The sequence below is a fragment of the Porites lutea genome, chromosome 4, assembly GCF_958299795.1.
Source record: "Porites lutea chromosome 4, jaPorLute2.1, whole genome shotgun sequence".
NCBI lineage: Eukaryota > Metazoa > Cnidaria > Anthozoa > Scleractinia > Poritidae > Porites > Porites lutea.
The window spans coordinates 3,685,321-3,698,487 of NC_133204.1; the positions used below are offsets into that span (position 1 = coordinate 3,685,321).

Consider the following 13,167-nt stretch of genomic DNA (forward strand, 5'->3'; position numbering starts at 1 on the left):
GAAATTTCCAAACTAATTCCATGATGAACATGATCTCTTCGTTCCCTGGCCTTTGAACTAGCGCCTTTATACAAAATCAGTACGTTTTGACATGGTTCGCCCACCATTTTAGGTTTTAAGGAATAAAACACTTATTCAAAGTCTTACAGTGCGAATTTCCAGTGCAATTAACCCATTATTAGGCTGAAAAAACACACACAGTAAGAAAACAGAGCAAAAATGGACAACATTGGTTTTCACGGGTGACATCCACACACAATAATTGCAGTAAAAAATGAAATCAATTTCTAAAAATCCATTTAGAATCATCCGCAAGATAAACAGCTTCGAAATTTTTCAGATAACTCTCAAATAACCCTCGAGCCACAAACTCAATTTTTTTCTAAGGTTTAAATCCTTTCCTGCTTATATTCACAGGTGCATCCTTACATACAATGCGCAAGGCTTGTTTTAATTCAATTTGGATCAAGAACCTATTCTCAAGCAAAATGAAGAATCATCAACACTTCTTAAGCAGAAAATTGTTAAAAATCAATTAAAACTAAAACATGAAAGAGCTTTTTCCCATTTAAAGCTAATCAAACAAACAGAATATAGACTGCTATTAAAATATGGCAAAGCAAATTCGTTCCAACGGATCGGCTCGCTGCTAAACTAAAAGAACTCCTGTTTTTCGCTCCTTTACTATGAAGTTCTTAACTGCCTTTCTGGTTGCAGTGGTCGTAGGACCTTTAACCGGTAAATTGAACCATCTTTTTATAGCCGTCTAAAGACTACGATTATCTTTATTAATACCTTAAGGCTGCTGTTATTCACTCAGTCGACAAATGAATTTTACGACTATTTACGGATTCTTAGCAAATCGCTCAAGTCGGTTGCAAAATCACAAACTAAACTGAAATTACTCGCAGAATATACCCATATTCTAAATTCGCAAGATTAAATTACCGTTACTAAAAGAGAGATTAGCAGTCACTAAAAAAGACTTTCTTTGGACAAGAATTTCGATTTGAGAGTTGTAAGTGTTTTTATTAAAATATTTTAAATATTTTAAACTCTCAGATGTAACTTAATTAGTATAGAGGAATACCTCTGACTTCAGTCGATAAAAACGATAAAATTAAAATTAACACCAGGCCGGTATCACACATTCAAAGCCGCACTGATTTTTCCTTATATTTGATCGTTGCCCTTCACTAAAGGTGACAGAAACATTTTTGTGTGTCCTTCTTTTATAGTAATGGGTTTACAGTGTTACAGGTGCGTAAGTAATAAATCTAAAGAAGACTGCGCTTCTCATGCGGTTAAAACCACGTGTCCTAGTGATCTGGCAAACGCCGTCTGTGCTGAAGGGGACATAATGATTGAAAGTGGAGCGATATCTAGCCACATTTTCCTGAAAGGTAAGTCATTTGCGTTATGGCACAAAAGAATCAATTTGGCAAAATTCAGGGACGTTTCGTTTTCTACCAATTGTCCTTTTTTGAATAATGAGAGGTGTAATGATCTCGAAACCACCCCGAAATATTTTGATTTTCACAACCACCACTAATTTCGTTTAAATGGGACGAGAACATCGGCAACTTTCTTGTAAGAGGCACCCTAAAAATCTCATTAACAACCTAAGACTTTTATATAATGAAAGGCCGCGCACACGATGCAAGACCTGTCTTTTCATTCACGGTGGGGCCCAACCACCCCTTAAAAGGGATCATTAAGGCTGAATTTACGTTTCTTTTTCATCACTTTGTTTGACGCAAAAAAAATGTCAAATTATGACGTCTCACCGGCTGACGTCACGAAAATGGTTTAAATGAATATTTTAATTTCAGTAAAGTCAAACTTGTATCATCTCAAAGAGATTTAGAGGGGGAGTACAACACTAAAAACCGTTTCTTCCTACGACACGTAAACTCGAGTTATGGCCATGGGACTTCAAAGATATTAATTTAAGTGACCCACTGAAACCGTAATTTTGCTTTTAAAAAAAACGATCCGTATCATTTTTCCAAAATAAGCTGATTTTCCTGTAACATAAATCGCATTATTTTAGTTTTTTTTTTTTTTACTTAAAAACCCTAATTTCAGAAAAACAAAAAAACACACATGACATTTTATGACGTCACAAAACTTTTTGGGGTTTTTTGGGCGGTAGGGAATCTCAGTTTTCAAAATTTCTTTGTTCCTTTAGCTTTTGACAATAAAGATGTGTTGTGTTTGTTCTAAATAGCAATGGCTACACGAGAATATAACGTTTAAATTTTGACTTATTTTACAAGGGAGTACCCGTTTTTGTAGTACGAATTTATTCAAAGTCAAAATGTCAAATCTCAGCTCCTATCTGAGACTTTGGGAACATTTTTCACCTTTCAACTTCCCCTGAATAGTTCTTTTAAAAATGTTATAAAAAAATTGGGAGATTTACAAGTTTAAATCTTAAGAATGAATGACGTCAGCAAATACGACGTCATAATTTGACATTTTGGTGTCAAAATATATGGTAATTTGATTGGCTGATATTTCTTATTTTCAGGCCAGGTGGATTAAACTAAGGGTTCAAGCCAACAAAGTGTTTTTTTTTTATGGAAATGCTGTTAATAAACCATTATAAATTATTATAATTATTATTATTATTATTATTATTATTATTATCATTATTATCATTATTATTATTATGGTTACTATTGTGAATGAACCAAATTGCCACGCTTTGATGATCTCTTCGTGACGTGATTTGGCCCCGTCGTTTTTATAATAACAACGTCAAGGACAAAATTTCGGGACTAAAAGGTTTCTTTTCAGATTTGAGACGTTCTTTCTACAGTGTAATTATACCCCCGGCGGAGTTTGCTTGTGATCTTTCCTTAATGATTTACGATATCTATTCATTTGATTTTGATTAATTGATTGTGCTCAATCCAAAGCCTGTGCTGATCCAATGAAACAGCCGACCATCTGTAACCAAGAGGGAGTTAAATGTAACATTGAATACTGTGACGGTGACTTATGCAATGGCGCAGATGATGGAGAAGGAGAAGAAGAAGGTGTGTTAGAATAAAGAGCTTATCGTTTAATTCTCGGAAAATCTCGCTGATCCACCAGGTTTGAAATTTAAAAAAAACTCAAAACAATTTTCAAGATGTAAACGCCGTTATACTTAATCAGCATCTTTTCAGTGTCACTTTTCCTTGCCCTGGGGAGTTTCTTTCTGTATTGGACAAACATAAAGGTTTTTAACGGACTAATATTATACTGGTACACACCAATCTCAGAAGGTTCAGCTCAGTAGCCTAGCTTAACCTTACTATCAGCATCCCGATGAAGTTATTTATTAAAATATTTTTGCCTTGAATACAACACTAGATTTATTCGATTTATATAACAAAGCTAGGACGTGATATCATTGTTCATGGAGTCATCGTCTTGTGTAGGTGGTTCAGCAGAGATCTTCTCTTGTAATCAATGCCTTAGCGACACCTCAATTGACGATTGCATTAAGAACCAAAAGGAAGCAGTCTGCCCAGCTGGCGTTGATCGATGCGCCATGTTGGAATATCATTCCCCATCATTTGGGACCACCATCGCCAAAGGCTGTATCCCGGAGGACAGTTGTCGGCGTCAGTGCGAGGGCCTACTTCCACCAGGATCGTCTTCCAGTGACGTTCACTGCAAATTATCATGTTGTGAGACTTCAATGTGCAATTAAAAGTCAAAGAATAAGTGAATGTATGGGAGACATGCATGCTATTAATAAAGAACACTCTTGGTGGTGAAGGTTGCTGAATGTTTCCTGACGTTACGTGTAGACATACTACAATTGTAGCTAAACATGTCAACTTAGAACCGCTGAGTGGACTTGCATTAAGTTCATGGTCAGTGAATCGATCCGCCAGAAAAATAGTACACCTGGCTAACGGTTTACGTGTAAAAAGATATAGATCCAGCCAGGGCTAAAAGCGAAGCTCTCGTTGATATGCGTATAGTTCACCCAAACAAAAAATAAATTCGTGTATTGCTGAACGGCAACGGCAACGAGAACGGCAAAAAAATCAAGTAGGTCTAATTAGCAAACAAAAACCTTCCTCGTGTAGCACACTTTTTAGTACGTTTCGTTGCCGTTGTCTTGCACGACTACAACGTGAAACGTCCTAGTTACACGAGAGAAAATGTCGCTATTTTCTTCACTGCCGCTCATTTTCATCTCGGTGATCGCTTGCATTTCTCATTTTTTCACCGCGCTATAAAATTTTCATGTTTTTCCTCCAAAGAAATTCGTTTCCGTTGTTTTTTATCTCTCACTCTTAACTAGCTCTTTCTCAGTTATCCACGTCAGTGTAGACATTAAAATTTAGTCTCGGCTTTGTTGTTATTTTTTCTCAAAACGCCAAGGTGTTTGAAATTACATCCCAGCTTACGTTAAGGGGTGGACACACATACAGACATAGATAACCAAATTTTCTACCCTTGGTACTCTAGGGGTTTGGAGAATTTTGGACAGTTAGGCAAACCCCCGACTTCGAATTGCCTCGAGTTTGCATAACTGTCGAGAATATTCTCCCAGCCACCTTCGTGTTTATATCAGGTTATGCAAACACGGAAAACGCTTTTTATTGCTTGAATATAGAAGAAAAACGATGAAATTCAAATAAGATATTTTGCCGCGTTGTAACATCGAGGGGGCTCGCTAGCACGTTCTCTCGCTGCATAATTGGACAGCTTACTCGCAGGCTAATGTCTATAGAACTATAGGATTCTTAAAGTCTTCGGGCAAGCTGCCAGCATTCTATCTAGCGTATTTGAGGGGTAAAAGCTCCCCTCACCCCCCCCCCCCCACCCCCCAAAAATGTTGTTAACATAACTAACAGTATATAAGTAATTCAGGGCCCAGTTGTTCGAAGGCCGATTAGCGCTTAACCCGGGGTTAAATGTAACCCTGGTTTCTTCGTCTTGTGTTCAAAAGCATTTTCTCGGATAATTTTGTCTGTTAGTTTTAGAGCTTCCAATCATCAACTTGTACACAAAAAGAATTAAAACTGAAATGCTTTTTAAGCTTTCAAATCTGAATTCAAATCTCGCACTAACCCTGGGTTATCTTAACCCAGCTTTGAACAACTCGGCCCAGGACTTCAACGGGGTTTGAACCCGTGACCTCGCGATTTACCGGTGCGATGCTCTACCAACTGAGCTATGAAGCCACTGACGTTGGAAGCAAGTCAATTGTGGGTTCATATGTTCCTGTGAAAGAAATGAGTGTTAATGATATATGAAATAAATCATATATGAACTGCGGAAATGAAATGAAAATGAAGAAATGATCGTCGCAGTGAACGCAATTTATGCAATTGCGATTTCAGGCTTCTTTACGCAATTGCATAAATTGCGTTCACTGCGACGATGTGTGAAGCCGGCCAAGCGTTGTGCGTGTGTGAAGCAAAGCAATAGGCCATTTTACAGTTGTGTGCTCAGTGCCCTGGCCTTTGAATAGAAGCGAGGATGGACGTGACCTTGTTTTGTTACAAACCTTCCTGCTTTTCATGTGCAAATCGTGGTATTCTCATGCTAACAAGCCAGTGAACATGATAGTTTACATATGGAAAACAAGAAGGTTTGTAATAAAACAAGATCACCGCCAGCCTCGCTTCTATTTAAAGGCCAGGGCACTGAGTACACAACTGTAAAATGGTCTATTGGGGACTTTACTATCTAACGACGCGACGGAAAGGTCGCTAAAAAACTGAGATGAATTTGCGTTCTTTCAGCCCGCTTTATCGCGATTATTCCTACTCTGCTTACTTAGTAAAATGTTAGTAAACCCTCCTGAAGTTGAATTCCAAGCGACCCTATCCCAGTTCAGAAAGAGAAATAAAATTTCGTCATTGCTTGTTTATGTTCTCCACAAAACACGAAATTAAGCATTTTCACATCATAGTCGTGTAAAAACGGCAAAGGAATGTACAAAAATGAATGTGATGCACGTGCATTTTTTACGTTCTCGTTGCGGTCGCGTCGGTGGATCGTTAATTCACTATTGACATGGTTGAAGAAAACTGTCAAAATTGACCAATTACAGGGTATACCAGGGGCTGGTATACCGGAATGATGTATTGAAAAGAATGTTTACAGGTTCCACTTATCCGTCTCTCCCCAGCTCCCCTGCGATTTTCGCGCAACTTTTGTCGATGCGCTTTCCCCACTATCTTGGAGCCTGGAACTGGCTATCGCAGGGCTCGCGGATTCTCTGTTTTGTATCACGTGTTCGCTCAAAAACAATGCATTCTCTGTTCTGCATTATATCATAAAAGTTACCTTACAGTACTAAATGTTCCGTCGATTCGAGATCCATTCAGTCTTTGAATTTTCGTGCAGCTACGGCTTTATTAGGCTGCCACCTCGCAGCCTGGCGTCTTCGCGAGGCTGCTCGTTGGCAATGAAGAGGATGAAATGTTTTAAATACCACCTGCTTGCCTTTCACGAGTTTAGAATGCCTAAATTAAATTTTTCCTTTTCCCGCCGGGAACCATACCATACCCGAGTGTTCGGTTTAGTCCTCACCCACTCCCAGAGAACTTAACGCAATCATGAGTTAAAGCAAACATTCAGGGCGTAAAAGTTAAAACTGAATAATAATAAATAATTACTAGACGCCGGTTTTGGATCCAAATTGAGTATCTTTACTTTCGATGTTAAGTTTGGGATTCAAGGACTTAAAAAAAAAAACGATGTTAATTTGATTTTAAAGAACATTTTAAAGAATTCTGCTTAGTTAATTCCCTTTTAAGCTAAAAACTAATCCACACCGCAGTAAAAAGTGAAATAGCCCTTTCTTTCAAAGCTGGCCAAACATTTCAAGTGAAAGTGTATTATAATAACACTCCAAAGTAAATACGTTTTAGCAGATGCTAACTTGTTTCTTTCATTGATTGTTCTTTTTTCCCTGCACTGACACCATGAAGACCTTTTTTACTGTCCTTCTGGTTGCAATGGTCCTTGGAACGACATCAGGTAAATGAAACAATCCTACAGCAATCAAAATCTCACCTGATTAGTAAGATCGTTGCAAAGAAGTTAAAAACCACTCACCGCTCAATGACACGTAAACAGCGGCAATGGGTTCTTGGTCGTGATAATAGGAAAAATTGACTTCTTCGAGAAAAACCTGTCACTTAAATGCAGTTTAAAGGAGTAAGTTCTTCAAGAAAACGTTAGCGTGCTCGTGTGAATGAATAGAGCTTTAGACTATGAACTCAATTTATGAATAGCATCAGTTTCGACATGACATTCCGACCTGCTTAACGTAACTGAATATTTCGGAAACAAGTTTTTTTTTTCAAGTTTCGATAAATAATTTTACAAATTAATAACTGCTCAGTATATATTTCATTTTGGTTAAGTTTCTTCTTTCCCTGGGGGAAATGGAGCGTTGAGAATGAGAAAATGTGAGGTGTGCTTTGGAAGCCGGTATAAGCATTCTTTAATTTTTAGTTGGGAATTGAGAAAGTAGTAGGCTTGCATTGCACTATTGTTTTTTGCCATTGCTGTTGATGGTTTTTTTTTATTTATTTATTTCTGTTACTCTTCTTTTTTTCTCTTTTTTCTGTCTCCCTTTATTGTATAGTACGTTACTAATTATTCCAATAAACAGTGTTTTAAAAAGGAAATTTGATTTCATAACCTTAAAAACCAGCTGATTGTTTCCAGCCCGATCACAGTCATTCGTTTTCTTCGAAGGATAATTAGGGCGTTTTTATTAATTTCTTTCAGTAAATAAAGAAAACTAATTTTTAACGAAAATGTCTGTACAGCACACAATTCTTTGCCAAACTGTTCAAACATTAATTCGGAAATGCACAAGAAATTTGCTTTGTTTCGCTCATCTCTTTAGAATGATCTGAAGAAAACAAGTCATAATAATAAATAATTTCAAACCAATCTGTATCACTTGACGAATGGAGTTCTTGTATTATTTTGCTTCATTTCACTTCAATTTTAAAAGTGACCCAGTGAAAAAAATTGGGTTGAATAAATTATTCCAGATAAATCCTTAATCATTAATTTTGGTTGTGTTTAAGTTTATTTTTCGGATATTTTCGTTTCTTTCCAAGGTTTCAATACGAAGTTTATAAGTTGCTCAGTAAATGGTTTATCTTCTTTAATTTGAAAAAGAAATTTATGAAATATAGGCATTACGAAAAACTCGCATTAAGATGGCTTACTACAGTTTTCGGATGAAAACTATCGACGCTTATTGATTCACTGCAACACCTTGAATTTCAAGACAAACCTATCCTAGCTACGAACTGGTCAAAAATCCGCGCTACAACATTCACTGTTTTGACGTTATACTAATGTTTCTAAGCAAGATTATGGCTCTTGTTCCAAATTAATGCGGACAATACATATATCCACTCAGTGTGAGTATTGTCAATGTTTCACACGCAAAAGATGCGATAAAAAAGCACTAAAAGTCCAATTGTATCGAAAACTGTATCGAAACACCTTAAGAATGACTGTTGCAAGTATGTCGCGCACAATAAAAGACAATGAGCACGCGAAGTCGTCGCCGGCAACTTTAAATGTTTAAGTTACACTCTGTAAGTTTTATTGCGCTTGTACGATTCACACCGCAGACTTTACTATGTATAATAAACTCTACACTTCTAGTGCTTTGCAAACTGTTTAAGGACATTGCTACAATAATTGTTTGAAATGTTACCTTTGTAAGTCATTTGCTACTCATTACAAATTTAATTAACTGATAATGTAACTATACAGTAAAAAAGTACATGTTAGGTTTACGCCGATATACCAAAATTTTCGGTAATTTTACGGCACATATCGTCAGGAGTTTCGATACAACCATATAACTTTAATTTGCCGCTCCCTTGGAATATCGTTATATCGGGTTCCACTACATCATGTTTTCGCGCGATTTTATTGATGACATTCGGATGGTATAGGAGGCGGATTCATCGTGACGTTATTGTTTACGTTCTTTGTTCATTAGCATTCGAGTTAAACCATAGATGACGAAGCCATGTAAACAATTGATAGAGCTGGTTAATTTAAGCAGTTTTTGCTATTTTCAGCTCTTTGCAATCAATAAAAAAGAAAATAGCAGCAATCAAAAACTGCGAAATTGCTCCCTGGTTGGCAAAAGTTGTAAATTTTGGGGCTTTTGAAAAAGAGACTGTTCAAGATAACTGAAATTGTTATGCTCGTTCAATATTCAGAAATTTTATTTTTATAATTATTAGCTTCATCAGATAACGGAAAAAAATGTAAACAAGGATGGGGGGTTGCCTAATATAGATAGATAGATAGATAGATAGATGCTTTATTGTCTTAATACCTTGCAGCCATAGGCTGAATTACGAAAGACATTACAATAAAAGGGCATTACAATAAAGACATTACAATAAAAAAAATTAAAAATAAAAATTAAAAAAGTATATAAAATATAACAATAAAAAGGTAAAAAGTATAAAATTGCTACTATAACTAACTAATTAAACACTACTAAGCGCAGAAAACGTGACTAAAAATGAAAAAAATGATCTAATAAAGCCCCTTTCACACGCACCTCTCTTTGTTTGAAAACGGGGAATTTCCTCGTCGATTTGGCCTACTCTCCACGCGGTCACTGAAAACGCGTCTTTCAAAACCGTTCTCCAAAACCAGCTTCTTGCTTTTCTTGTGGACGAAGTTTTCGAAAACGAAAATGTCATGTCATAGAGCGCATGCCCTGTAAGGGATTGGCGATCGTATATTCATCTTTTTAGCGTTTTTGTGTTGACAGGTGAAAACGATTCGAATAAAATCTGAGAAAAAATATCTTGATTCGTGTTAACGACTGGCCCTAATGTATATATATTTTTTGTTTACAGTACAAAGCTTGCAGTGTTATTTTTGCCAGAGTGCTGTGTCTATAGAAGAGTGTTCTTCTAGGCAGCTCAAGATTACATGTCCTAGTCATCTAGAGGAACCCTTGTGTGCTGAAGTGAAAATAAAAGCAATTACAAATGGAGGAAAAGAAACCTATGTTTATACCAGAGGTAAAGTTTTACTGTTAAATAAACAATGACGGGAAAACATATTGCACTGATCAATTCTTGAACCGGACAAAAATTTTCGATGAACTTACTTTAGAAATAATTTGTTTGTTTAATGGCATTAATTCACCCCTTACAAAAAATGTAAAATTCTCGATCGACTGAATTGCCGATTTATCACCCAATTTGGCATTTTATGGCCAGACTTGGTGGTTTTTTTGCTCAAAGAAGGATTTCCTCAGAAAACATGGTACTTTGTATGGTCTTCTCGTATGTTTTTCTTTTTTTGGATTATTCTCAGCAACAATAATCACTAGCAATTGCAACTAATTCCTGTTGTAGTTATTTGGCGGAATGATATTGCGCAGTTCATAAAACTTTAAAACAACCCAAAAAGCTTTTTTCGCATTGACTGCATTGATTATTGCCAATTTCAGTGATCATACAGCACGTAGCTAGTTTCCTAAATAATCTGGTACTTTTTACACACAGATTGTACTGCGAAGCGGTTCTGCACGGAGGCAAACTCATGTGGAATGAACTGTAATTTAAAGTGTTGCAGCGATGACTTATGCAATGGTGGAGACGATGGAAAAGGTGGGTTTTGAATAGGCGGGAATTTAAAAAGTGATTGTCTAATCGCTATTGGACTTAAAAAGCGCCGTTTGATGTTCGCCCTTTTCAGGCATAATGAGGCAAAACGTTAACTAAAAATAATGTCTTGTACAAGCTTCACCTTTTGATGTCTAGTTCGTGGGCTAAAAAAAGGCTTTCCGAGTTAGGACCTAAATTGCGTTATTTCTTCTCCTCCCTAATCTTTTAACTGGGCGTTCATTTCGCCGGGCGTGATTTCCAGTAAAAGTTACAACTGAATATGCTTTGCGTACAATAACAACTTATTTCATTACATCAAGGCTAGGGCCGCGCCAGATCTGTGAATTAAAACAACTTTTGCATCAGCGGATTTTTAAAGGGTTATTCATGCTGTTTGCTATTTTTTTCTATAGTTGGGAGTTGTTGCGTCCGTGCCTTTGCACGTAGCTAAAAGTTTGACCGGTTTCAAGCTCGCAACAACACGCAGCAACATGCAACAGGGTGTGCAAACAACATGTAACATAGCAATGTTTAGAGTTGTTGGCCAACAATGTGCGTCCGGTTTGAGATGTCATGATGTTACTTCATGATGACGTCACTGTTGTAGGCAGGGCTTCTGCTTTTGCTAATTGACAATTCACGTATTATAATACACATGGATCAGATTGGGGGACTTTTGCTTTAAAAACTAATTTCTAAGCAATGTATTGTTTTTTTTTTCAATCCTTTTATATTGTAAATCAAAGCCGACCTCTCTTTGACGGTAACAACATGTAAAGGTTTTGAAACGCAAAGTGCCTGTTTCTTTTTTTTTAAACTCAACAGACTGAAAACTGTCATTATACGACTGGTTTATTATCCTCTATGTTATCCACTCATCCAGGGAGCTCTAAGAGGCAGGATGGAAGACGATTCTTCAGAATGAATGATCTCCTTGAAGGAAAGTCTCGATGAAGGAATGTCGCTGCACTCGTTGCACCCATCGCGTGGGGCTTTTTTCTGCCGAAGAATTATCCTAGTTGCAAGAGCTTAGTTTGTTTGCTTTATAAAGCAATTAAAGTGAGCGTCGTGTAGTTTGGAATGGTTAACAAATGATAGCAAAAACATTAAAAAAAAAAATAACGAAAACCGTCCTTTTGGTGTAACGATGTATTGGTCTTTGATTTCAGACATGTGCCCTGATAACCCAATGAATTTTGGGGGTAAAAACGACGACAAACGACAATTTGTCTCTTCACTACGCAATGACCAAGTGTTTTCGTTGACATGATCGATTTAGGTTTATTTCCTGATTATATCTACATAAATATTTTTAGTTTCATGTCAAGTTCACCCACAAGCATGTTTTTATCAGTTCCATTTCCTAATTTAAGAAATAATCAACTTGAATCTGGCGTTTGACGTTTATCGTCAACGAGATTCTAAATCTCTTTTTTTGTTTACTATAGGTAATTCCCTTGTTTTGTACTGCATAACATTAGTGCGACACTATGGGGACGGTAATTTTCGCCGAGCGAGCGAAGAGAGCTATAAACAAAAGTCTATTTGTCGTCCACATGGTTTCCACAGGGATTGTGATAACTCTTCCCGGCGAACCTTGAAACTCGCCCCAGTCCCTTCGCGCAAAATGATAGTTTGAAGCCCATATTGTCCCTTTAGTGTTATCTTTTTGCGATGAAAAGAGAACAGTGAACCCGTCTTTTATTCGAGTTTTTAACTCGAATCCTCTAAATTTGGTGGATATAATAAAAAGGAAATTGCGAAATTCCGCCGGTGTTCATCTTAAAATAGCCGCGCCAAATAGAAAGGCATGGATCCTTATTCGGTCAGTTAACGTACCTTTTAACAACCTCGTCCGCACGAGGTTAACCTTAAGTGGACTACACTTGTATATGGTGATCAGTAGAGCTGCTACATACTAATAAAACCGTCCAGCTTTAAGGGCACATTATGGTTGTTTTTTGGGGGACATACGGAAAGAAATTTGGGTAGAAAAGGTAAACTATACACATAAACCAGTTAGTCCGATAATGAGCTCAGAGGCACCTTGTATTGTTAGTGGAGTAGCTGGTATTTGTCTACAAATAATTCTATTCATATTTTAACTTTAAGTATCCTCTAAGTACAACATTTTCCAAATTTCAATAATTTTAAACATCTTCCCAAACGTTTGTTCAATAAAAAAATGAAACATTTAAAAAACATCCAAAACTTCTCACACATTCCAACCAATTACTACGGCCATTTGGTTAAATGAAACCTCGGTTAGATTTGGAAGAAAAAGGGTGATATAAGCGAAAAACAGGACTTTTGACCGAATTCCCCCCTTTATGGGATAAATTTGAATAAAAGCGAGCCCAAAAATCACTCTAGCGAAGGGAGCTGAAGGTAAAAAATAAAAAGAGACAAGGAGAAGGGGAAAAGCAGCTTGGTTTTTACTAGCTACACTCTTAGTTTTTCTTAGTCTTTATTTTGACTGACAAAAAACTGCTTAGCGAAAAAGGTCTATTTTGACGGTAACATT

At 36.9% G+C, this 13,167-nt stretch overlaps 1 protein-coding gene and 1 long non-coding RNA gene across 2 annotated transcripts; both read left to right on the forward strand.

Annotated features, from left to right (window-relative positions):
* Positions 1-616: 616 nt before the first annotated feature.
* Positions 617-3,755, forward strand: LOC140935342 (uncharacterized). The gene is made up of 4 exons (XM_073384894.1): positions 617-738; positions 1,239-1,403; positions 2,925-3,044; positions 3,432-3,755. The coding sequence occupies exons 1-4, from the start codon at positions 687-689 to the stop codon at positions 3,704-3,706; spliced, it is 612 nt and encodes a 203-aa protein (XP_073240995.1). The 5' UTR covers positions 617-686; the 3' UTR covers positions 3,707-3,755.
* A 6,132-nt stretch (positions 3,756-9,887) lies between these two features.
* Positions 9,888-11,753, forward strand: LOC140935360 (uncharacterized). The gene is made up of 3 exons (XR_012165193.1): positions 9,888-10,052; positions 10,542-10,646; positions 11,527-11,753. It is a non-coding gene; the product is annotated as an uncharacterized lncRNA (long non-coding RNA).
* Positions 11,754-13,167: the final 1,414 nt, after the last annotated feature.

Excerpts from the sequence above, each read along its gene's own strand:
- LOC140935342 (XM_073384894.1), top strand. The coding sequence starts at position 687 with ATGAAGTTCTTAACTGCCTTTCTGGTTGCAGTGGTCGTAGGACCTTTA. Across the intron at positions 739-1,238 it reads GGTCGTAGGACCTTTAACCG|TAATGGGTTTACAGTGTTAC; the intron begins GTAAATTGAACC and ends CTTCTTTTATAG. Across the intron at positions 1,404-2,924 it reads TAGCCACATTTTCCTGAAAG|CCTGTGCTGATCCAATGAAA; the intron begins GTAAGTCATTTG and ends CTCAATCCAAAG.